Source organism: Humulus lupulus, chromosome 3, assembly GCF_963169125.1.
Source record: "Humulus lupulus chromosome 3, drHumLupu1.1, whole genome shotgun sequence".
In the NCBI taxonomy this organism is placed as follows: domain Eukaryota; kingdom Viridiplantae; phylum Streptophyta; class Magnoliopsida; order Rosales; family Cannabaceae; genus Humulus; species Humulus lupulus.
The window spans coordinates 160,819,193-160,844,173 of NC_084795.1; the positions used below are offsets into that span (position 1 = coordinate 160,819,193).

Genomic DNA, 24,981 nt, shown 5'->3' on the forward strand with positions numbered 1-24,981 from the left:
AAAGCTGGCAAGAGATTTTGAGATGAAAGATTTGGGAAATCTTAGATACTTTCTAAAGATGGAGGTGGCTACTTAGACAAAACTGGAATCTCGATATCACAAAGGAAATATGTTCAGGACTTATTGGAAACAACTGGTATGTTAGGGAGTAAACCAGTAGATACACCAATGGATGCCAATATAAAACTTGGCTTCAGTGATGATGATTTGCCTGTGGACAAAGGTCAGTATCAAAGGTTAGTGGGAAAACTTATTTATTTATCTATCTCATACAAGACCGGACATCGCTTTTGCTATAAGTTGTGTTAGCCAATTTATGCATTTACCATCACAAAGTCATCTTGATGCAGTTTATCGAATTTTGAAATACTTAAAGCGTACTCCAGGAAGGGGATTATTGTTTAAAAAGAATACAAGGAAGGTTGAAGTCTATGTTGATGCTGATTGGGTAGGTTCGGTTAGTGATTGACGATCTACTTCGGGTTATTGTTCTTATGTTCGGGGAAATCTAGTGACGTGGAGGAGTAAGAAACAAACTGTTGTAGCACGTAGCACTGCTGAGGCGGAACTTAGGTCTACTTCTCTTGGTATTTGTGAGATTCTTTGGTTGGATATGCTTCTAAAGGAGTTGGGTGTGAAGTCTGAATTTCTGCTGCAAGTATACTACAATAACACTACAATAACAAGGGAACAATCTCTATAGCTCACGATCCGGTTCATCATGATTGAACTAAGCATGTTGAAGTAGATCGACATTTCATCAAAGAGAAGATTGATGATGGAACGATCAGCATAATCTATGTGCCCACATCCCAACAAACTGCTGATGTATTAACTAAAGCCTTGTTCAAACTAACGTTTGAAACTTTTGTAGACAAGCTAGGACTGTACAATGTGTACTATCCAGCTTGAGGGGAAGTGTAGACGTGGTCAAGGTTGTTAGGATTTGTTAAGATATTTTCCTACTTTGTAGGATTATTTGTTATTATTATTTTATCATGTAAATAGTATTTATATACAATATGAGAGCTGTAAAAGAATGATTATTAGACTCTATCATTGTTTATCCCATAGTTGGTGCGTTTGTTGTAAGAATGCAGGGGAATCAACTAGACACTTATTTATGGAGTGTCATTTTGCTAGGGAGGTGTGGGGTAAGGTCTTAGCTGGGTTTGGTGTCCTTTGGTGTATGCCCTCTAACTGTTCTCAATTGTTTCCGAGTCATTTAGGGGGAGGCAAAAGGGTGTCTCGTTTGTGGCAGACCACCTTGTTAGCCACTTTTTGGGCCTTATGGCTTGAAAGGAATAGTAGAATTTTCGAAGGTGTCTTTAACTCAGTTGAGACTATTTGGGATAAGATAAAGTTTTGGGTTGCTACTTAAGTGTATAGAACCAAGTGTTTTGCGGGGGTTTCCTTTTTCGATCTTATTAGAGATTGGGGCAAATTTTGGCTTTAATTTTTTGGGGGGTGTCTGTTGTGGGGTTTGGTGGTTTGTTTTGGTGATTGTTTTGTAACCACGGTATTCCTCCGCCATAAGTGAAGGCTCTCAATATTGTTGCGAGGGGTCAGTCTTTGACTAAGGCCCCTGTCTCCTTTTAAAAAAAAAAAAAAAATTATTAGAAAATATATCAGAGAGTATTTTATCTCAATCATACTGTGCTTCTATCTTTCTTCATCCTGATTTATACTTTTAATTTTTTCTTAAAGCTGAGAAGCCCATCATTTATTGACTTCATGTCCTCTAATATTCTGTGGGACTTGGATGATAATGTAAAGCTCTTTGACTTTGGTGTTTGGAACAAAGGTTCAAAGGGTGATGTTTACAGCGTTGGAGTGCTTGCACTTTTGGATAGGATTTAACTCATTAGACAAGTTGCAGCCATGTTAGCTTATCAATGTTGAAGCAAGAACCCAACAACGGGGCCTCCAAAACTTGAAGCTGAACATTTACATCACCTTGAGGACAAGGTGACTTTAGGGAGGGGTGTAATGTTAGGAATGAGTTGTATATATGGTGTGACAACTGTCATAAATAAAAGGGTTGGGTTCATTGTAGGGGTATTAAGCGGTTAGAATATTATATAAGTGAGAGTATGGATGAGGGAAAGGGTAGGAAATGTGAGTGAATTGTAGTGAGCCTCGAACTCTTGGGAGGTCTTTAGGTCCCTCGAAGAACCTGGGTTATCAGTTGTATTTTCCTTTCAATTATTCAACAATAATATTCAGTAGTGTGGTTTGCTGTCTCTATTCAGGGCTTTACTGGTTTTGGTTCCTATCATGAGTTTGGGTAGCTCAAGATTAATTTTCTGCTTGGGCTTGGCATTCTGCTTGAACCCTTTCTTCACCATGGCAATCTCGTGATCCATCGAGAAAACTCTCTAAAAGACTTGAGATTGAACAACAACCAATTTAAATGGTCAAATTTGAGAGGGTTTCCAATCTGTAGTAGGCTGATAGATTATTGATTACTCTGGTGGGAAGGGAGGTTTCTGTTTGTGAAACAATCTTTGGAGTTTTGTAGAACAAGGGAGTAAATGAGAAATAAAACTAATGGTTGAGGACAAGGCAACTTCGGGGAGGGGTGTAATGTTAGCAAATGGTTTTTAGTATGGCAGCTATCATAGAGTGGCTGAGTTGTTTGTATGGGTAACTAAGTTCGATCTAGTAAATTCATATGTAATGAATCATATCTTTAGATACCATATGAATCAATGATTTAGATTTACCAGAATTATTCTAATCAATCTACTTCCAAATTGAGTCATGTGAGAGCTAAGATCTTTTGATTTCTTATATTTTCGTAAACATGATTATACATCATGTAGAAGACACAATATTATATAAATGAGAGCAGGGGTGAGAGAAAGGGTATGAATGTGTAAGTGAATTGTAGTGAGCCTTGAGCTCTTCGGAGGTCCCTCGAAGAACCTGGGCTATCATTTCCTGCAACCTACTTCGCTCTTTGTGTTATCTCTTTTATTAATTAACACAAGTAGCGCTGTTTTGTTTTTTTTCTTTCTAAAAAATGAGTTGTATTTTCCTTTTAATTTCAGAAATAATATTCATAGTTTGGCTTATTGTCTCTGTTTGGGGCTTTACTAGATTCGGTTCTTATCAGAATTACAATTTTGTCATAAAATACTACCAGTATTTATTTAATGAACATAAAATGTACATCACGGCCTTTGGCCTTCATTAAATTTTTTTCCATTATTTTGTTGGGAACAGGTCTTTCAGATCATGACAATTATCATGTCTTTTGTCGCTTGCTTGCCCGCTTCAAAATTAATTTTCAGGTTAGTATATTGCTTTATTTGTTTTCTTTTGTGCCTCATGATTTTTTCTTTCAGTATCTATCGATATATTGTAGCAAAGAAGCATTTGTCTTCTCAATTTAACTCTTTGTTACACTAAAAAATAAAGGACAAGAATTCAATGATATTGTTTTTGTGTGGGCTAGCAAACATGAGTGAGTGTGTTTTCAGTGAAACTTGTTGTATATAAAGTATTCTAAATATAAATACAAATGCTGGTGTTTTCCCCTGATGGATTAATATAGAGAAAAAAAATATGACACTTTCAGGTTCTTTTTATCTCCTAAACTTGTCTGATGGAAAATATTGATAAGTTATTTATCAGCGTTTAGAATTGATTATTCCTTTTTATGAAAATATATATTTTCTGTTTAGATTCCAAGTTGCAATGGCATTTTATTGAGCTCAAATGTTGCTCATTTTATTAATTTTATATTTCGTTGAGGTTGAAAAGCACATAGGTGTTTGTAGATTTATGGTGAAGTATTAGCCGACTCTTTTGGAGTTTAATACTAGAGATTGTAATTAGTTGTCATTTTTTTTTATTTGATTAGGGATTGGCACATTTGGTTGTTAGCTTTAAGATGATATCTCATTATCTTTTCAATTTTTGCAGTTTAATAATTAAATCAACAGTATCACTAATTTCCTTATCAAAGAAAAACAAAAGTTGTTTACTTGGATTATTTAGGGAAACATAAATTGCGAAATGTAGTTAGGGCTGCTCTTGGCCCTTTTTTCTTAATTTATGTGCATGGCGTTATTCATGTCATAACTCATACTGGTGGCTAAAATTACAGTTGACAGAACTTATTAATGCTGAGGGCTATAGTGATTGGATATGCTTAATTGCAGAATTCACGATGAAGTCGCTACGTTCTTGGCAGGTTAATTTTCCCTTTTTCTTCAAGTATATTCTAAAGCAGTTATTATGATGGTATACATATATCTATATCTAATCTATTTATATATTTTGAAAAGAAACAACTTTGTATTAATAAGTAATGAAATACAAAGTTTAGGAAATCAAACATGATCTCCCAGCATGTACAATTAAACAAAAGCAAGCATTAACAGGAATTTAAACATTCTAATACAAGAAACTTTCCCATTCTGTACTAAGGTCTAGGAAAGAAAATCCTTCTAAGATTTTGGTTTTATACAACCAAGTTGCAACCCATAATTTATCTTGTTCCATAGCCTTTCTGCTGATTCTTCCTTCCCTTCGAATATCCTGTTGTTTTTTCAGTCCATAGCACCTAGAAGATAGCAAGAATAGCTACTACCCACAACTTTGAAATCCTCAACCCTCCCTCCAATTTGCACACTAACATCTGGGAGACAGAATGGGGCATACACCAAAGGCTACTGATCTCTTTAAATACCTTAGACCAAAGCTCCCGAATAGATGTGTGCACTCCATCAATAAATGAGTGATGGTCTCCCCATTAGAACTACAACAAACCCATCATCCCAGAATAAATGGGTGATGGTCTCCCCATTAGAACTACAACAAACCCATCATCCCAGAGTAGATAAGGCCTTCTATGTTGTAAATTCTCATGCACACTCGACTTTTCCAATGCCATTAGCCACCCGAACACTTTCACTCTTGTGGGAACATGACTTTTCCATATAACTTTTGCCAATTTGTCCTCAAGAGACAGGTGGTGTAAATTAAGTCTATGGAAGGCTGATTTGCAAGAAAAAACTTGCTGTTATGTTACTTGGAATCCACACCCTAACATATCGCAAGGTGAAAATGCTCTTACATCTATTTGTATTAGCTCCATCGATTTGGGCCTTCTTGTCAAATAAATTCCTTCTGACTGAAGGTTCACCCCAATATAGAGTTTGAAACCTCTTCTTCCTGTACTAATAATGCATCTGTTTTTAGCCAAAGAAATTGAGGCCATTTTTACGAGTATTTCCCCCTATCCAAACATCTTCCTAAAATTTGATCCTATCTCCCTTTCCAACTTTGAACTTGACCAGGTCTAAAATTCATCGTACAAGGTGTCTTTCTCTTTCCAAGCACTACTAGCAGACCTCTCTCCCCTCTTAGTGTCCCAACCATTTTCAGCCACTCCATACTTGCTTTTGATAACTTTGTGCAGAGTGATTTCTGTTCCACAAAAAACCTCCACAACCACTTTATAAGAAAAGCTTTATTTATGATCTTTAACTCACCAATGCCCAACCCTCCTTGAAATTTGGTTTACAACCCAAATTTCAAGCAACCATGTGATCGTTTGCGGATAGATCCCCTCCTTCCCACAAGAAATCCCTCATCATCTTTTTCTATAGGTTTTTGACGAATTTAGGAACCCGAAAAAGTGATAGTATGTTGGTAATGAGGATAAAACCAATTGAATGAGAGTTAATCTACCTCTAGAAAAAAAAGGCATTTCCATCCATCTATGCGATTGACACATTTGGCTAGAACAGGGTCCCAAATCGAAATTCTTCTAGGATTTCCTCTCAAAGGTAATCCCAAGTACTTCATTGGACATTTACCTATATCACATTCAATGGCCATAGCGCTTTGTTCCACCTCCCTCTTTGCCAAGTTAAGTCCTATAGTTGGCTTTTGTGCAAATTCACTTTCAGTCCATGCACAAAAAACCTAAAAAACTGTTAGGCCTCCATTGACTTATGTCTACAGTAGGAAGGGTATAAAGGGTACACGTGTTGCTGATGTAGGGGAATGAGACTTTAGACAGTTAGTTATAAGAGAAAGGACTGTCTAGGAGAGGGTGCACAGTAAGAAACTGTTAGGGGTATATTCTAATCCAGCAGGGATGGGGAGAGGTAGGAAGTAAGTAGAAAATTGTAACCTGTTTGGGAGAGAACTAGGCTCTCGAATTTCCTAGCTATCAATACAATCAAGGCTCATCCATTTTTTCCACTCTGTTATTGCATTTTCTATTCTGTTTCTGGGTTATTTGTCACTTGAATTGCAGGTTCATCCTATCAAATTGGTATCAGAGATTAGATCCAGATGGGACCTAAGAAGGCTGACAATCCGAATGAGATGTGGGAGGACAAGCTGGAAGCAGTGCAATCAGAATTTCAGAAAGGGCTCACAGAGGTTAGATCTGATTTTCAGCAATTACCCAGGGAAATCGACTTGCTGAAAACAGAAATTCAAAGGCTACCTGCGATTGAGAAGAAGATGGACTATCTAGTTACTCACTTAGCTCAGCTGATGCAAGTAGCAGGGAAGGCGACAGTGGAGGGGACAGCGACCACCATTGATTGTCAAAGGCGCGCAGTTGAGGGCGAATCGCACCAGCTACCGACTACTCATTCTCCGATGCCTCATCCAAGTCCATCGCACTCGAGGCAATCTGAACAGCCACCACAAGCAGTCGGCCAGGCCGATTCTGCATATACAGGTCTGGAACACAGTCAAGACTATAGGCCTCCCCGAATGGAGTTACCACTTTTTGCTGGAGAGAATCCGGAAGGGTGGATTTATAAAGTGGAACGCTATTTTCTGCTAAGTCGTATGTCGGAACCGGTTATGCTTGAGGCGGCCATAGTGGGTTTGGAAGGTGATGCGTTGACGTGGTTTCAATGGGAACACCAAAGGCAGCCGATTACGTCATGGGCGACCCTTAAGGAAAGACTGTTAATGCGATTTCGCTCCGCCCCTATCGGTTCCGTTTCCGAAGAATTTATGTCACTGGTTCAAACTTCTACTGTCAGAGAATATAGGCTGAAGTGGGAAGCATTAGCATCCAGAGTTCCATACGTACCTGAACATATTTTGGAAGGAAGCTTTGTGAAAGGGTTGAGAGATGACATTAGAGGTGCTCTGCATATTCTACAGCCTTTAGGATTGGCTAACATCATGGAGACTGCACAAAGGGTGGAAGAAGGCCACCAGTTCTGGGCTTCAGGTCCGAGCCCTAGATCGCACCCTTCTAGGCCCACTTCCAGTTGGGGCCCAATCAGTTCTGGCCGACCCATGCCGATGTCCCATGTGAGTCGTTCGGGATCGAGTTTCCACCCCCCATCGACACCCTTCCAACCGCCCCTGTCGCCGACCACCGTACCTAGCGTGGCTAAGTCGGGGAAGCTGCCGCCTGTGCGCCGCCTATCTGAAGCAGAATACCAGGAGAAGAAGGCCCGAGGGGTATGTTTCAAATGTGACAAGAAATTCCACAGGGGCCATGAGTGTGACCAAAAATCACTCCAGATTTTGCTCACAGTTGATGACGAAGACGAAACAGTCATGGGGGAAACACCACCATCTTCGCCAGAATCAGAGGAGGCAGGGGGATCGGATGAAACTCTTGCAACACTATCTCTCAATTCGTTGGTGGGGATCTCATCGGCGCACACCATGAAACTAGCGGGGCGTATTGGACAGTGAACGGTGACAGTATTAATTGATAGTGGGGCGACGCACAACTTTCTTTCGACGGAAATCGTTTCGGCAGCAGCGATACCCATCACACCCACATCATGTTACGGAATATTACTGGGCACCGGTGGCAAAGTAAGGGCAGAGGGCATTTGTGCTCAAGTTGAGTTGGACCTTGGGCCATTGCGGGTAGTAACAGATTTCTTACCACATGAATTGGGCGGTGCGGATGTAATACTCGGCATTAAGTGGTTAGAGACTTTGGGTAATATGCATGTTAATTGGAAGACGCTCGTCATGAAGTTTGAAATAGCGGGGTCTTGGATTACTCTACAAGGAGACCCAAGCCTCTGTAAATCACCAATATCGCTGAAGGCTATGATTCATACCGTCGAACAGGAGGGTGGTGGTTTTTGGGTGCACTTATACTCGCTGGCAGCGATGTCAGAGACAAATTCAGCGAAGATCCCGACTGAAGTTGCCCAGATTTTGCAAAAATATCAGCCTGTTTTTTCTGTGCCACAAGGCCTGCCACCATCGCGACCCAAGGAGCACACCATTACGCTGAAGGAGGGAGTAGGGGCAGTTTCGGTAAGGCCATACCGCTACGCACAGGTACAAAAAGATGAGATTGAAAAGCTCGTGACAGAGATGCTGAACGCTGGAATAATACGCCCAAGTGCAAGTCCATTTTCCAGCCCGGTTTTACTAGTTCGAAAGAAAGATGGGAGTTGGAGGTTTTGTGTCGATTACAGGGCACTCAACAGAGAAACGGTGGCTGACAAATTTCCAATACCAGTGATAGATGAATTATTGGATGAGTTACATGGAGCCCGAATATTCACTAAGTTGGATTTGAGGTCCGGTTACCATCAAATTCGTATGGCTGCTCAAGATGTACAAAAAACAGCTTTCCGCACTCACGAGGGCCACTACGAATTCCTTGTAATGCCATTTGGACTGACAAACGCCCCAGCCACTTTCCAAGGATTGATGAATGAGGTGTTTAGAGAATTTTTGCGTAAATTTGTACTTGTATTTTTTGACGATATTTTGATTTACAGCCGGTCTTTGGAGGAGCACGTAAAGCATTTGGAGCTGGTTTTACAAAAATTACAGGGGCAGCAACTTTATGTTAATGCAAAAAAGTGTTTGTTCGGACAGTCACAAGTGGAGTATTTGGGGCACATTATTTCTGAACAGGGAGTGGCAGCAGATCCAGCAAAGTTGGAAGCAATGGCCAGCTGGCCGACCCCTAAGAACATCAAAAGCTTGCGTGGGTTTCTTGGCCTAACAGGATATTACAGGAAATTCGTGCAAGGATATGGAAGTATAGCTAGACCACTTACGGATCAGCTCAAAAAGGATGCGTTTGGCTGGAATGCAGAGGCTCAAGAAGCGTTTGAACAGCTAAAAGAGAGAATGTGTACAGTGCCAGTATTAGCTCTTCTTGATTTTTCTGCCCCTTTTATAGTTGAAGCCGATGCTTCCGGGACGGGTTTGGGGGCTGTTTTAATGCAAAAGAACAGACCAGTAGCTTTTTTCAGCCAAATACTTTCGGCAAGGGGGCGCACAAAATCTGTCTATGAGCGGGAGTTAATGGCTATTGTGTTAGCCATTCAAAAGTGGAGACCATATTTACTAGGCAGGAAGTTTATTGTGAAGACAGATCAAAGGAGTTTGAAATACCTGTTGGAGCAGAGATTCATGGCGACTGAGCATCAAAAATGGCTGACGAAAATATTGGGTTATGACTTTGAGATAGTATATAGACCGGGGCGTGATAACAAGGCAGCTGATGCGCTTTCGCGAATGCATGAAGAACCGGTGTTGCTGGCCATTTCAGCCCCTAATATTATATCTATTCCAGATTTACAAGCTCATATTTCTTCGGATCCGACGCTGTCCAAAGTATTAAAGGAGCTGGACGAGGGCAAAGATGGGGGCGGGTACACTTTATCACAGGGCTGTCTCAAGTTTAAAGGGCGTTTGGTAATTCCAGCAACATCGCCATTCATTCCAATCATTCTACAAGAGTACCACAGCAGCAATTTGGGCGGTCATTCAGGCATTTTTCGCACATTTCAGCGAGTCGCAGAGCATCTATACTGGCCAGGAATGCGCAGAGATATTCATAAGTTCGTAACAGAATGTAGTGTTTGTCAGCAGCAAAAATATACCGCGCAATCTCCAGCAGGTTTACTCCAGCCATTGCCGGTTCCAGACCAGATTTGGGAGGATATCTCAATGGATTTCATTGAGGGACTACCCATTTCGAATGGATTTGACTCCATTTTTGTTGTAGTGGGCAGATTGAGTAAGTATGGGCATTTTATACCATTGAGGCATCCATTTAAAGCAGCTACAGTTGCTACCATTTTTGTCAGGGAGATAGTTAAATTACATGGTATTCCTAGATCTATTGTGTCGGATCGGGACAAGATTTTTCTCAGCCTATTTTGGAAGGAGCTCTTCAAGTTACAAGGGACTTCATTGAATCGCAGCACAGCCTATCACCCACAATCGGACGGCCAAACGGAGGTCGTTAATAGGTGTTTGGAGACATATCTTCGCTGCTTTGTGAGTTCCAAACCCAGCAAGTGGTCTAAATGGATTCCTTGGGCGGAATATTGGTATAACACCACCTTTCATATCTCGATCGGTATGACACCATTCAAAGCTGTTTACCACCGTGATCCTCCTCCAATCATTCCACTTGAGCAGTACCGCACGCCCGTTTCCGCAGTGGAGCAGAATCTGAAAGAGCGGGATGATATTCTGGTGTTGTTAAAGGAGAACTTGCAGCGGGCTCAGCAGAAAATGAAATTTCAAGCCGATAAGAAGCGAAGGGATGTTCAGTTCAGCGTGGGGGACTTTGTATATGTGAAGATGCGGCCATACCGTCAGCGAACAGTAGCCAAAAGAATGAATGAGAAGCTGGCTCCCAGATTTTTTGGGCCATTTCAGGTGCTGGAGAAAATCGGCCAGGCAGCTTATAAGCTGAAATTGCCTCCTGAAGCAGCGATACATCCTGTTTTTCATGTATCATTACTGCGAGCAGCGTTGGGACCAACTCAAACAGCCACCCCACTTCCCCCAGGTTTGAAAGCTGATATGGAATGGATGTTAGAACCCGAAGAGGTGTTGGAGATACGGCCAGGAACGTACAAGACAGCCCCACAAGCGTTGATCAAGTGGAAAAATCTGCCAGAATTCGAAGCTACGTGGGAAGATTTTGGCGTCATACAGGAGCAGTTTCCAGATTTTCACCTTGAGGACAAGGTGCAACTTCGAGGGGACGGTATTGTTAGGCCTCCATTGACTTATGTCTACAGTAGGAAGGGTATAAAGGGTACACGTGTTGCTGATGTAGGGGAATGAGACTTTAGACAGTTAGTTATAAGAGAAAGGACTGTCTAGGAGAGGGTGCACAGTAAGAAACTGTTAGGGGTATATTCTAATCCAGCAGGGATGGGGAGAGGTAGGAAGTAAGTAGAAAATTGTAACCTGTTTGGGAGAGAACTAGGCTCTCGAATTTCCTAGCTATCAATACAATCAAGGCTCATCCATTTTTTCCACTCTGTTATTGCATTTTCTATTCTGTTTCTGGGTTATTTGTCACTTGAATTGCAGGTTCATCCTATCAAAAACACTATCATTCATGAACTAAAAGTGACTTGCTTCAACTTTTTCTTTTCCAACCTTGAGGAAAAGTATTGTATTATTGCTTTTCATTTTACAAGGGAATAATTATAAATAAACAGCATAAAAGGTTCTCTTTTAGCTGTACTAATAAGACAACTTTCCTAGGTCATAGCACAACTATCCTAACTCATAGCTGAATGGATTAGACAACTATTCTAGGTCAATAAATCAATCCTAGTTTCTATACAAGGTTACGTTTAGGGAAGCATAGTATTACACAGTATTAACACTGTGTAATATATTCCTGTTGGAGAAAATCAAACTATTTTAGGAAGTTTTCTAATTTTAGAATGATTGTTTAAAGCTGTAAAATAGCTGATTTGTTTGCTGATTTTATTTATTGTAGGAAAGTTGTTAAATAGGGTGATTTGACATTAAAGTAGAATATTATTGTATTGTTTTATGGCAACCTCTTGTATGTGTATATATTGTATCATTCACGATAAAATAATATATCAGAAAATTTCCCTATTTCTGACTTGGTATCAGAGTCGGCCCTAGTCTCTTTCTCTCATCACAATGTCAGATACCTCCCATGAGTCCACTACTATCCCACCAACCAAACCTATCAACCTTAACACCCCTGAATCCTCTAAACATGTTTCTGAATCCCATTCTGTTCAGATTACCACCATTCGTCTTAATGGTGATAATTTTTTGCGCTGGTCTCAATCGATTCAAATGTACATGCGAGGATGCGGGAAGATGGGCTATTTGACGGGTGATAAGAAGGCACCTAAGGAGGATGACTCGGCTTATGCTACATGGGATGCAGAAAATTCCATGGTTATGACTTGGCTGGTTAATTCTATGGAGGAGGAGATTAGTTCAAACTATATGTGTTATCCTACTGCTAAGGAATTATGGGATAATGTTCATCAGATGTATTCTGATTTGGAGAATCAATCTCAAATTTTTGAGTTGAATCTCAAACTTGGTGACATAAAACAAGGTGAGGACAATGTTACCAATTACTTTATTGTGTTGAAAAGGATTTGGCAAGATCTTGCTCTTTTTGACACATATGAATGGGAATATGTTAAAGATGGTAAACATCATAAAAAGACAATTGAGGACAATCAGATTTACAAGTTTTTGGCTGGTCTTAATGTTGAGTTTGATGAGGTGAGGGGGAGAATCATTGGTCGCCCACCTTTGCCTTCTATTGCTGAAGTCTTCTCGGAGGTTAGAAGAGAAGAAAGTCGAAGGAATGTCATGTTGGGAAAGAAGGTTGTTGGAGCAGCTGTTGAAGGATCAACTTTAGCTACTACTAATGGAGGAGGCAATAGCAGATCCACCTGGAATAAATCTGATGAAAAAGCCACGGGTCTGGTGTGATTTTTGCAACAAGCCTCGTTACACTCGTGAGACATGCTGGTGCATCATGGGAAATCAGCAAACTGGAAACCACGAGAGAAATATGGGCGTAATGCTGTTGCCAATGAGGCTGAAGCTCTTCCCTTTACAAAAGAGCAGATGGTTCATCTTCATGAGCTGCTGAAATCCAATCCACAATCATCTGGTATTTCTGTTGCATCTGTGGCGCATCTGTGGCACAAACAGGTATTGAAAAATATGTTCTCCATTCCTTTTTAAATTCTACTCCATGGATAAATGATTCTGGAGCTTTTGACCATATGACATTCTTCTAAACTGTTTGAATCCTATATCCCATGTTCAGGTAATAAAAAGGTTGGGATAGCCAATGGAACTCTCGCACCTATTGTGGGAAAAGGCCTTGTTAAAATATCTGAGGGAATAGATCTTAAATCTGTTCTCCATGTTTCACAACTTCATTGTAATCTTTTATCTGTTAGTCAACTATCTAGAGATTCTAATTGTTGTGTTGTTTTCTACGAGTCATTGTATTTTTCAGGACCAACGCTCGGGGAAGACGATTGGCAGTGTTAGGATGATTAATGGTCTCTATTATTTTGAGGATACTCTATCTATTAATAAAATTGCTCAAGGACTTAGTAGTATCTGTTCTTTTTCTGTTTTTGATCAAATAATGATATGGCATTATAGGTTGGGCCATCCTAGTTTTTTCTATTTGAAACATTTGTTCCCTGGTTTATTTAAAAAATTAAATCTTTTATCTTTTCAATGTGAAAGTTGTGTATTGGCCAAGAGCCATAAAAACACTTATGTTAAAATTTTTTATTGTCCTTCTCAACCTTTTTACCTTTTTCACAGCGATGTTTGGGGACCTTCCAAGATCACTACATTTTCAGGTAAGAAATGGTTTGTTACTCTTATCGACGACCATACTCGTCTTTGTTGGGTCTATTTAATGAAAGAAAAATCTGATGTGGCTCAAATTTTTAAAGATTTTTACTGTATGATTGAAACACAATTTCAGAGTAAAATCAGTATTTTGAGATCTGACAATGGAACAGAATATTTTAATAATACATTAGGCAGTTTTTTAAAGGTAAAAGGAATTATTCAGCAATCTTCTTGTCCTGATACACCTGAACAAAATTGCTAGCTGAACGAAAAAATAGACACCTATTAGAAGTGGCTAGAGCTATGATGTTTTACATGAATATTCCAAAATACTTATGGGGAGATGCTGTTCTTATTGCTTCCTATTTAATTAATAGGATGCCTACTAGAGTCTTACAATATACTACTCTTCTTGATTGCTTGAAAAAATTATTTCCAGGGTGTAGAATTAATTAAGATATTTCTTTGAAAATATTTGGTTGTACTGCCTATGTTTACACTCCAAAAAGGTCTAGGTCCAAATTAGAACCAAGAGTTGAAAAATGTATTTTTATTGGATATTTACCTAATAAAAAAGGTTACAAGTGCTTTAATCCTGTTACCAAATGATTTCATATGACTATGAATGTTACTTTTTTGGAACAAACCCCCTTTTTTACCAAAATTTTTATTCAGGGGGAGACTTTAGTGAAATCAAATTTTTGGGAAACTGATCCGCTCCCTAATATCTTTCTAGAAACAGCTCAAGCTCAAGCTACTAAATGTGAATCTGAAATTGGTTTGTCAGAAAAAGAAATACTACGGTTTATTAAAAATCGTTAAAATCTTGAGCCTTTGGTTTATTCTAGGAGAAATGTACCTGAAAGAAATAAAGATCAGGTAATCATCCCAGCACATGGTCAAACGGAAGCCCTAAGCGACGGTCTTCCAAATATTTCAGGTAATTCTTCTACTTCTACTTCTCTTACTGAACCTGAATCTAGTCTAGGAGTAATTCCAGAAAATACCAATTTAGATTTTCCTATTGCCTTAAGAAAAGGAACCCGTACTTGCACTAAGTATCCTATTGCTAAATATATTTCTTACAATCATTTGTCAAAAAACCATAGAGCATTTATTGCGAATATTTCAGAACTTGTTGTGCCTAGAAATATACAGGAAGCATTGGATGATCCGAATTGGAATTTGGCAGTTATGGAGGAAATGAATGCCTTGATTAAAAATGGTACTTGGGAGATTGTAAGAGTACCGAAGGGGACAAAGATTGTTGGGTGCAAATGGGTTTTTACAATAAAAACCAAAGCTGATGGGAGTGTTGAAAGGTATAAGGCTAGGCTTGTCGCAAAAGGGTTTACTCAAACCTATGGAATTGATTATCAAGAAACTTTTGCCCCGGTTGCAAAAATAAATTCCATTCGGGTTTTACTTTCTCTTGCTGTTAATTCTAGTTGGCCTTTATATCAATTAGATGTTAAAAATGCTTTTCTTAATGGGGATCTAGAAGAAGAAGTGTTTATGAGTCCTCCACCTGGTTTTGAAAAGGGTGTTGGTTTTGGAAGAGTTTGCAAACTTAAAAAGTCTTTGTATGGGCTTAAGCAGTCTCCTAGAGTCTGGTTTGAGCGCTTTGGTAGAGTGTTGAGGCGCCATGGATATACTCAGAGTCAAGTAGATCACACCATGTTCTATAAACATTGAAAGGAAGGAAAGGTAGCTATCTTAATAGTGTATGTGGATGATATTGTTTTAACTGGAGATGATCCTGATGAATTTGATGAGTTGAAAAAGAGACTTGCTCAAGAGTTTGAGATCAAAGACTTGGATACTTTAAAATACTTTCTTGGAATGGAATTTGCTAGGTCCAAGGAAGGAATCTTTGTTAATCAACGTAATTATGTTCTTGATTTGCTTAAAGAGACTGGTATGCTAGAGTGTAAACCTGTTGAAGCACCCATTGAACCAAATGTCAAATTGCAACCCACACAAGTTGAGAATGTGAAGGATCGGGAACGTTATCAACATTTAGTAGGGAGACTGATTTATCTATCACACACAGCCAGATGTAGCATTCTCAGTGAGTATGGTGAGTCAGTTCATGCATGCACCTGGACCTAAACACTTCGAAGCAATCTACAGAATCTTAAGGTATCTAAAAGGAACACCTGGAAAAGGACTCGTGTTTAAGTCAAGAGGCCATTTACAAATTGAAGCCTATACAAATGCAGATTGAGCTGGGAGTATAGTTGATAGAAGATCTACCTCAGGTTATTGTTCATTCGTTGGAGGTAACTTAGTCACATGGCGGAGTAAAAAACAGAATGTAGTTGCCAGAAGTAGTGCTGAGGCTGAGTTTAGAGCTGTTGCTCATGGTATGTGTGAGATATTATGGATAAGAAGGTTACTTGAAGAGTTGAAGGTATCTCAAGCATCCCCTATGAAACTTTACTGTGATAACAAGGCTCCTATCTCGATTGCACATAATCCAGTTCTGCATGACCGTACAAAGCATGTGGAAGTGGATAAACATTTCATCAAAGAAAAGATAGAGGAAGGCCTGATTTGCATGATTTATGTTCCAACTGAAGAGCAAGTAGCAGACATTTTTACGAAGGGATTATTCAAAAAGCAGTTTGATTTTTTGAGTAGCAAGCTAGCTATGGAAGACATCTTTACACCAGCTTGAGGGGGAGTGTTAGAGAAAATCAAACTACTTTAGGAAGTTTTCTAATTTTAGAATGATTGTTTAAAACCGTAAAATAGCTGATTTGTTTGCTGATTTTATTTATTGTAGGAAAGTTGTTAAATAGGGTGATTTGACATTAAAATAGAATATTATTGTATTGTTTTAGGGCAACTTTTTATGTGTATATATTGTATCATTCACGATAAAATAATATATAAGAAAATTTCCCTATTTCTGACTATTCCATGTATTTCTACAATTCAAGTCAATCAAATCCTTTCAGCTGTCAACACTCCCCCTCGAGTTGGTGAGCAAATGTTGTCCATACCCAGCTTGCTTGTGATTTGTTGGAACAAGTGACTTAGAAGTCCCTTGGTGAAAATGTCTTCTAGTATTCCATTTGTTGAAACGTAGGGAGTGCAAATTAGACCACAATCTAGTTTTTCTTTGATAGTGTATCTATTTCTACATGTTTAGTGCGATCATGTTGTATTGGATTTTGGGCTATATCTATCGCAAATTTGTTTTCACAATATAGTTTCATACTATCGTCCCACTGGATACCCAAGTCTTCCATGATGATCTTGAGCCATTAAAGTTCATATATTCCATGTGCCATTGCTCTAAATTCTGCCTCTGTTCTTGATCTTGCTACCACAACTTGTTTCTTACTCCACGTTACTAGGCTTTCTCGCAAGAAAGTGCAATACCTAGATGTTGACTTGCGATCCTTTACTGAGCATGCCTAATCCGCATCTGTGTTTGCTTCCAAACTTAGGTCTCTCTTATTTTGGAAGAGAACACCTTTTCCTGGAGTAGACTTAAGTATTGTAGGATTCGATAAACAACTTCCAAATGACGCTCTTTTGGAGAATGCATGAATCGACTCACTACACTTAGTCTACCGAATCTGCATCTGTGTATGCTTCCAAACTAAGGTCTCTTATTTTGGAAGAGAACACCTTTTCCTGAAGTAGACTTAAGTATTGTAGGATTCGATGAACAACTTCCAAATAACGCTCTTTTGGAGAATGCATGAATCGACTCACTACACTTAGAGCATAAGTAATATCCGGTTGTGTATGAGACAAATAAATGAGTTTCCTTTCTAATCTTTTGTATCTTCCCCTGTCCACCATTGCATCTTATCTTCTATAGCTTCTACTAGCTTATGATTTTGTTCTATGGGAGTTTTAAATGGCTTGCAATTTAGCATTCTTGTCTCCTGAAGTAGGTCAAGAGTGTATTTTTGTTGGGAGATAAAAATGCCAGTTTTGGAATATGCCACTTCAATGTCTAAAATATTTTAGTTTCCCTAGATCGTTGTTCCCAAATTCTTCGGCTAATTGCTTTCTAAGCTCCCTAATTTCTTCAAGATCATCTCCAATTACGATAATATCATCAACATACTCGATCAAGACAAGAATCTTATTGAATCTTTATTTCTTGATGGATAAAGTATGATCGCCTTGTGATTGTTTGAAGTCCATCATTTTCACTGCATTAGTAAATCTTCCAAACCACCCTTTGGGAGATTGCTTTAATTCATAAAGAGCTTTCTTCAACTTGCAAACATTATTAGTCCCAAATTCTGTAGTAAAGCCTGGAGGTGTCTCCATATAGGCTTCTTCCTCTAGTCCACCATGCAAGAATGCATTTTTTTACATCAAATTGTCATAATGACCATTGAAGGTTAGCAGTTAGGGACAACAAAACTAATATTATGAGAGAATAATTATTGTTTATTAATTTTGAGAAGAATAGTGTACATTTATAGGTTGTACAAAATAAGACATTAATACAAAATAAGCTTAATCATATAAAAAAGGAAAGTATGTATGTATATAAAGATCCTACAGCTGTAATCAAATCATAATGAGTTGATTTTTATTTTGATTTGATTTCCTTAATAAATCTGTCTACAGTGCCCCCTCAAGCTTGACTGTAGATGTTGATGAGTCCAAGCTTGTCTAATAGGAAATAAAACACTTGTTTTGCAATCCCTTTGTAAGTATGTCATCCAACTGTTGATTAGTAGGCACAAACTTGATACAGATAATCCTTCCATCGATCTTCTCTTTAATGAAGTGACGATCCACTTCTACATGCTTTGTTCTGTCATGGTGAACGGGATTATGAGCTATACTGAATGTGGATTTATTGTCACAATAGAGTTGAATGGGATGTTCATACTTTATCTTCACCTCTTCAAGTAGACTTTTTATCCAAATAACTGCACACACTCCATGGGCCTTAGTTTTGTACTTTGTTTCTGCACTGCTCCTTGCAACAATAGACTATTTTTTACTTCGCCATGTTACCAAGTTACCCCATAGGAGAGTACAATAACTAGATGTGGATTTTCTATCGTCGATTGCTCCAGCCCAATCAGCGTAAGTGAATACTTCGACTTTTCGTTCACTCATTTTTTTGAAATATAGCCCTTTTCCTGGTGTTTGCTAAGTATTTCAAAATTCTTTAGACAACATTCAGATGTCCTTGACAAGGACTATGCATATACCGACTTACGAGACTAACAGTGAAGGCAATGTCTGGTTGAGTGTGTGAGAGATAGAAAAGCTTGCCAACTAGTTGCTGGTATCTTCCTTTGTCAACCGGATCTCTTTCGAACATTTTTGTTTTGTTCCCAAGTTCAATAGGATTTTTACTAGGCTTGCTTCTCTTAAGAGGTCAAAGTGTATTTCCTTTGCGACATGGAAATACCCTTTTTGCTCATTGCAAATTCCATATCCTGAAAATACTTTAATGCACCAAGGTCCTTAACTTCCAATTCTTTTGCCATCATTTTCTTGATAAGATTCGTTTCTCCAATATCATCAACAGTAATTATAATATCATCAACATAAACTATTAAGATAGTTACTTTCCCTTTCTCTGAGTGCTTAACAAATAGAGTATGATCAATTTGTCCTTGAATGTACCCAAGATTCTTGACCATCTTTGAAAAACGATCAAACCAAGCTCAAGGGGATTGCTTTAAGCCATATAGTGACTTGTTGAGTCTGCAGACAGTCTTCTTATTGAGAGTTTTTTCAAAACCTAGGGGTTGACTCATGTAGACCTTTCTTCTAGATCACTATTTAGAAACGCATTTTTTTACATCAAGCTGATGTAATTCCTAGTCTAAGTTTACTGCTAGTGAGAGTAGGACTCTGATGGTGTTGAGCTTGGCAACTGGAGCAAAGGTTTCGGTGTAGTCAATTCCACAAGTCTGTGTAAATCCTTTGGCCACCAAACGTGTTTTGTATCGCTCAATAGAACCATCGGCTTTATACTTGATAGTAAACACCCATTTGCACCCTACAATGTTTTTATCGGGTGACAATTCCACTAGACTCCAAGTGTTATTTTGTTTCAGTGCTTTCATCTCTTCAAGTACAATTGCTTTCCATTCGGGAACACCAAGAGCTTCTTCAATATTCCTGGGAATAAAAACACTTTACAAACTGGAGGTGAAAGCTTTGAATGAAGATGATAGATTAGAATAAGAAATAAACTTGGTGATAGGATGTTGGGAACAAGACCTAGTCCCTTTTCTCAATGCAATAGGGACATCTAGATTAGAAATAGGATTTGAATGATAATTACGTGACACATTTGAAGATGGAGGTTCTATCACCGGATCTGGCTCTTGACTGTGACGAGGATTCATGACTTTGTTATTTCAATGAGAGACATTTCTTCTAGTGTAGACACGTAGCTCTTGTTGTTGTTGATTCAATTTAGGAAGACTTGTCCTTGTTTCCATGATTGGATTAGGTTGGCTATTTGGAGTGAGAGTAGAACTAGGAACGACTGGACCATTAGGAAGAGGAGTTGGAGTAGAAACAGGGACAACTGAAACATTTGAACGAGAAGGAGATGGAGTTAGAGTAGGAAGATCTAGCGGTAATCCTAACTGTAGGGTGTCCCACGACCACTGAGCTTCTTGCTCTGGATGAGTTTGCTCCCCCTGCAGCAAGGGGGAGGAAAATATGGAGTAACAACGATAACCTTTTTGAGTGGAAGAATAGCCAATAAAAATAGTCTTAATAGCCCTAGGGTCAAGTTTACTACAATCATGAGCATGGATATGGACAATAGCTACACAACCAAAGGTCTTTACAGGAAGATTATTGGTGGAAATATGGGGATAAGAAAGATTGAGTACCGAATATGGTGTTTGAAATTGAAGGGATTGACTAGGTAGACGATTGATAAGATATGTGGCTGTTAAGATAGCGTCACCCCAAAGATACTTTGGAGCCTTCATGGTAAACATAAGAGCACGTGTTACTTCCAACAAATGACGATTTTTCCGTTATGCAACACTATTCTGTTCAGGGGTATCAGCACACGAACTTTGATGAAGAATCCCATTTTGTAAAAGGTATGGACCTAAAGTGGAATTCAAATATTATGTTCCATTAATAGTATGTAGTATACAAATTTTGGTTTGAAATTGTGTCTAAATCATACGGTGAAAATTCTGAAAGACTTGAAATGCCTCAGATTTGTGTTGAAAGAGATATACGTAAGTGATACGTGTGTGATCATCAATGAAAGTTATGAACCAGCATTTCCCATGAGAAGTAGTAATTTTGGAGGGTCCCCATATGTCACTATGGATTAGGGAGAATGGAGTCGTTGGAATATATAATCTTGGAGGAAAAGGGGTCTGTGTGTGCTTAGCAAGTAGACAAATATCACATCGAAAAGAAACAGAACTTTGATTAGCGAATAAGGATGGAAACAAACGTTGTAAGTAAGGATAACTTGGGTGACCAAATCTATAATGCCACAACATTATGTTGCTAGAATTAGAAACAGAAGCAGAACTAGATATATGAGATTGGTGTCTTATAGAATAATGAGTTTGAAAGAAATACAGTCCATCATGAATCCTAGCACTGCCAATTGTCCTCCTCGATGATAGTTCCTGAAATTGACAAGAATTGGACACAAACTTGGCAGCACAGTGATTATCAAAAGTCAGTTTGCTAATAGAAATCAAATTATACGGAACATGAAGAACTGATTTAAGGAGAAGACTAATAGATAATCTAATGGTGCGTATGCCTGCAACAGAAGATAAAATACCATCGACAATACGAACATTAGATTTATTAGAACACGGAGTGTAGAAATCTAATAAATGACGAAAACTTGTCATATGGTCGTAAGCACCCGAATCAATTATCCACGAAAACTTCTTCACTCTTAAGTGCTTCTTGGACTGTTTTTGGGATTTGAGTGACATGTAATTTAGTGAGAAATGCTCTTTGGGTGGAGGAAAGTTTATCAGAGGAGATAAAATTATCTATGGGATGTTGTGCGCACTCACGTGTACCTTTTCTTATTGCAATTGGAATATCAAGATCCATAAACTCAATAGAAGAAAGATTTTGTTTGTTTTTGCAAAGAGACAATAGATTGATTTTCCTTACTCTTGAACTTTCGTTGGTTTGGGTCCAACCTTCCTTCTTGAATAGACTATTAGTGGTGAAGTAGGACCATCTTTTCCTGTTTTGTCATTATAAGGATAGGAAGCAATTTCAGAGGCTGATTTTGGGATATCAGGAGCTGTTTCAACAGTTTTAGTTGCTGTTTCTGGAATTTCAGGGAATGCGGGGCTATTTCTGGGATTTTAGGGACCGCAAGAGCTGTTTCTGGGAATTTTGGGACCGCAGGAGCTGTTTCAGGGGCCAGAAATCAACCTTGTGACTCGAACTGATCTTATCTTCTAATGAACACTCCCTCTGAAGATAAGATTTACTAAAAAAAGATGTTTTCTCAACAAAGGTAACATCTCTTGTTACAAATAATTTCTTAGAGTTTGGATGATAACATGAATACCCCTTTTTTGTAGGAGAATACCCAATAAAAGCACATTTAAGAGCTTTTGGATTTAGTTTACCTCGATTTTATGTATGAATGTGAACATATGAGACACAACCAAATATTTTGTGTGGTAAGTGACTAGATTTACTGAATTCTGGGTAGAATTGTGACAAGGCACTAAGTGGAGCCTTTTTTCCCAACACTGTTGAGGGTAATCTATTTATAAGATGGGCTGCAGTTAATACGACATCCCCCAATATGTTTTAGGCAATTGTTTTTCAAATAGTAGGGCTCGGGCTGTTTCAAGGAGATGATGACTTTTGCGTTCAACAATCCCATTTTGTTGAAGTGTGTTTGTACGTGAAGACTCATGTATGATTCCTTCTTTTAGGAAAAAAAGTGACAAAAAATGGTTGAAGTATTCCTTCCAATTGTCTATTCGGACATGCTTAATTTGAACCCTAAACTGGTTTTGAATCATTTTTAGAAAGTTTGGAAAGATTGTATTAACATCAGATTTATTTTTCATGAGAAACAACCTAGTAACACGAGTACAATCTTTAATAAAAGAAATAAACCAACGAGCTTCAGTAATATTTGGAATCCTAGACGGTCCCCAAACATCAATATGAATCAATGAATATGAATATGAATATAAATATTTATTATTTCTTAAAGGAAATGAAGCACAATGATGTTTGGCAAATTGGCACACCGCACAATGAAAAGATATATCATCCACATTTTTAAACAAAACAGGAAACATAGTTTTCAAAACTGAAAAAGATGGGTGTCCTAAACGTAAATGATGAAGCCAAATTTGAGATTAATTTGTTGATAGTTTTTTCAGAGAAATGAGGTACTGGCAATTGATTTCCATCTCTACCACCACTAGTATTAAAAAAGTAGAGTCCCCTTTCCTTAGCAAGCCCAATCGTCTTTCCTGTAACCAGATCTTGGAAGACAATGATTAGGCTAAAACCACAACTTTGCAATTTAAGTTTTTTTGTCAATTTATGAATAGACAACAACTTAGCGGAAAGTTTAGGCAAATGAAGCATTAGTGTTAGAGAAGGTGTGAGAGGAGTAGTTCCCTTTCCGTCAATAGATGCCATTTTTCAATCCGCAACTCTTAATTTTTGATTTCCAGAGCATGGAATGTTGTAATGAAGTGGTGTGCTAAATTGGTCATGTGATCAGTAGCACCTGAGTCAACAACCCAAGTTTTGCGTGCTTGACATTCCTTCGAGACACTAAGAGCATAGGATGAGGATTGATTACCTGGTTGTGCCAATGAACATGAACCAACCGGTTTTTCTATTGACATAAGAAGGCTTTGAATCTTTTCAATCTCCTCTTCATTCAGCATGCTCATATCTGGTTCATTGTTGACACATGTTTCAGAAGTAGAATATGAAATAACAACATTTGTCTGGCTACTTCGTGGGATATATTGTTGTTGCTTTTGCCAAAAGGTGGTTTCACTTTGAGTTTCCAGCACATCTCCTTAGTATGTCTAGGCTTCTTGCAATAATTGCACCAAAGATCATCTCTAGTGGTCGGCTGCTCATATGATTCTCTGCTGTCTTTACTTGGCTTTGGGCTACCAAAAAAGTTTGGTGATGACTTATTTATCGCGACAAGGGCATATCCTTCAGCAGCAGGAGAATCAAGCATCGCACTCCCTCGTCCTTCTTCATCCTGAGTAATGGAGAAAACTTCATTTAAGGAAGGCATCTCTTCCTTTCTGAGTACACTTGTATTTGAACCTGATCGAACTCCATATTTAGTCCAGCCAAGAATTCATATATTTTTTTGCCTTCCTCAAATTTCAACATCATTGCAGCATTCTCACTACAGTTCATCTTAAGACTTTGATAGTAATCAAGTTCTAGCCATAAGCCATTCAAGGTATTGTAATAATCAGTAACAGACATTGTACCTTGTTTTGTAGAATGAATTTTGGTTTTAATGCCATAAACCAACTCTGCATCTTTGACTTTGGAATATGTGTGCTTCATGGTGTCTCATATATCTTTGGCAGTGGTCAAGAACATGCAGTTTTCACTAATCTCAGGTTGCATCGAATCCCAAAGCCATGACATAATTGAAGAATCCTCTATGTCCCAGGCCTCAAACTTTGGATCTTCTTTGCTTGGCTGTGGTCCAGTTCAATTGTTGAGCTTTCCCTTTCCTTTCAATTTCGTTCGAACCACTTGAGACCAAACCAAATAATTTTTTCCATTTAGACGATAGGATGGTTGAATAATCTGATGGTCGTTGGATGGAAATTGGTTTGGATTAGAGGTTTCAGAAATTTCAGACATTGTGATTTTTTTTTTCTGGGTAAAAGAAACAAATATATATTTTGTTTTCTGGAACTAGTGGCTGTAACAAATTTTCTGGTGGCTTTTCTGATGAGATTTGAATTTTTCTGGGGTTTCTTGAAGGCAATTAAGGCCAAAAAGGCTGGCAATGAAGGCCAGAATTTGTTTTATAAGTCGGGGAGAAAAATACGACATTGCTTTGATACCATAAGGAAAAGTATTGTATTATTGCTTTTCATTTTACAAGGGAATAACTATAAATAAGCAGTATAAAAGGTTCTCTTTTAGCTGTATTGATAAGACAACTTACCTAGGTCATGGCACAACTATCCTAACTCAGCTGAACAGATGAGACGGCTATTCTAGGTCAATATATCAGTCCTAGAATCTATACAAGGTTAGGTTTAGGGAAGCACAGTATTACACCGTATTAATTCTTCTGTAATATATTACATTTAATTCTACAATTCAAGTCAATCAAATCCTTTCAGCTGTCAACATTTTCCAACCTTA

The 24,981-nt window shown here is 38.4% G+C and overlaps 1 protein-coding gene across 7 annotated transcripts in view; it reads left to right on the forward strand.

Moving 5' to 3' along the window:
- The window catches only part of LOC133823253 (uncharacterized), a 90,238-nt gene that overhangs the window by 14,549 nt on the left and 50,708 nt on the right, over positions 1-24,981 (forward strand). For all 7 annotated transcript variants that reach the window (XM_062255918.1, XM_062255916.1, XM_062255914.1 and 4 more), the window contains 2 exons: positions 3,229-3,296; positions 4,115-4,201. In XM_062255918.1, coding sequence (XP_062111902.1) covers positions 3,229-3,296; positions 4,115-4,201 — 155 coding nt within the window. The remainder of the gene's footprint in view (positions 1-3,228; positions 3,297-4,114; positions 4,202-24,981) is intronic.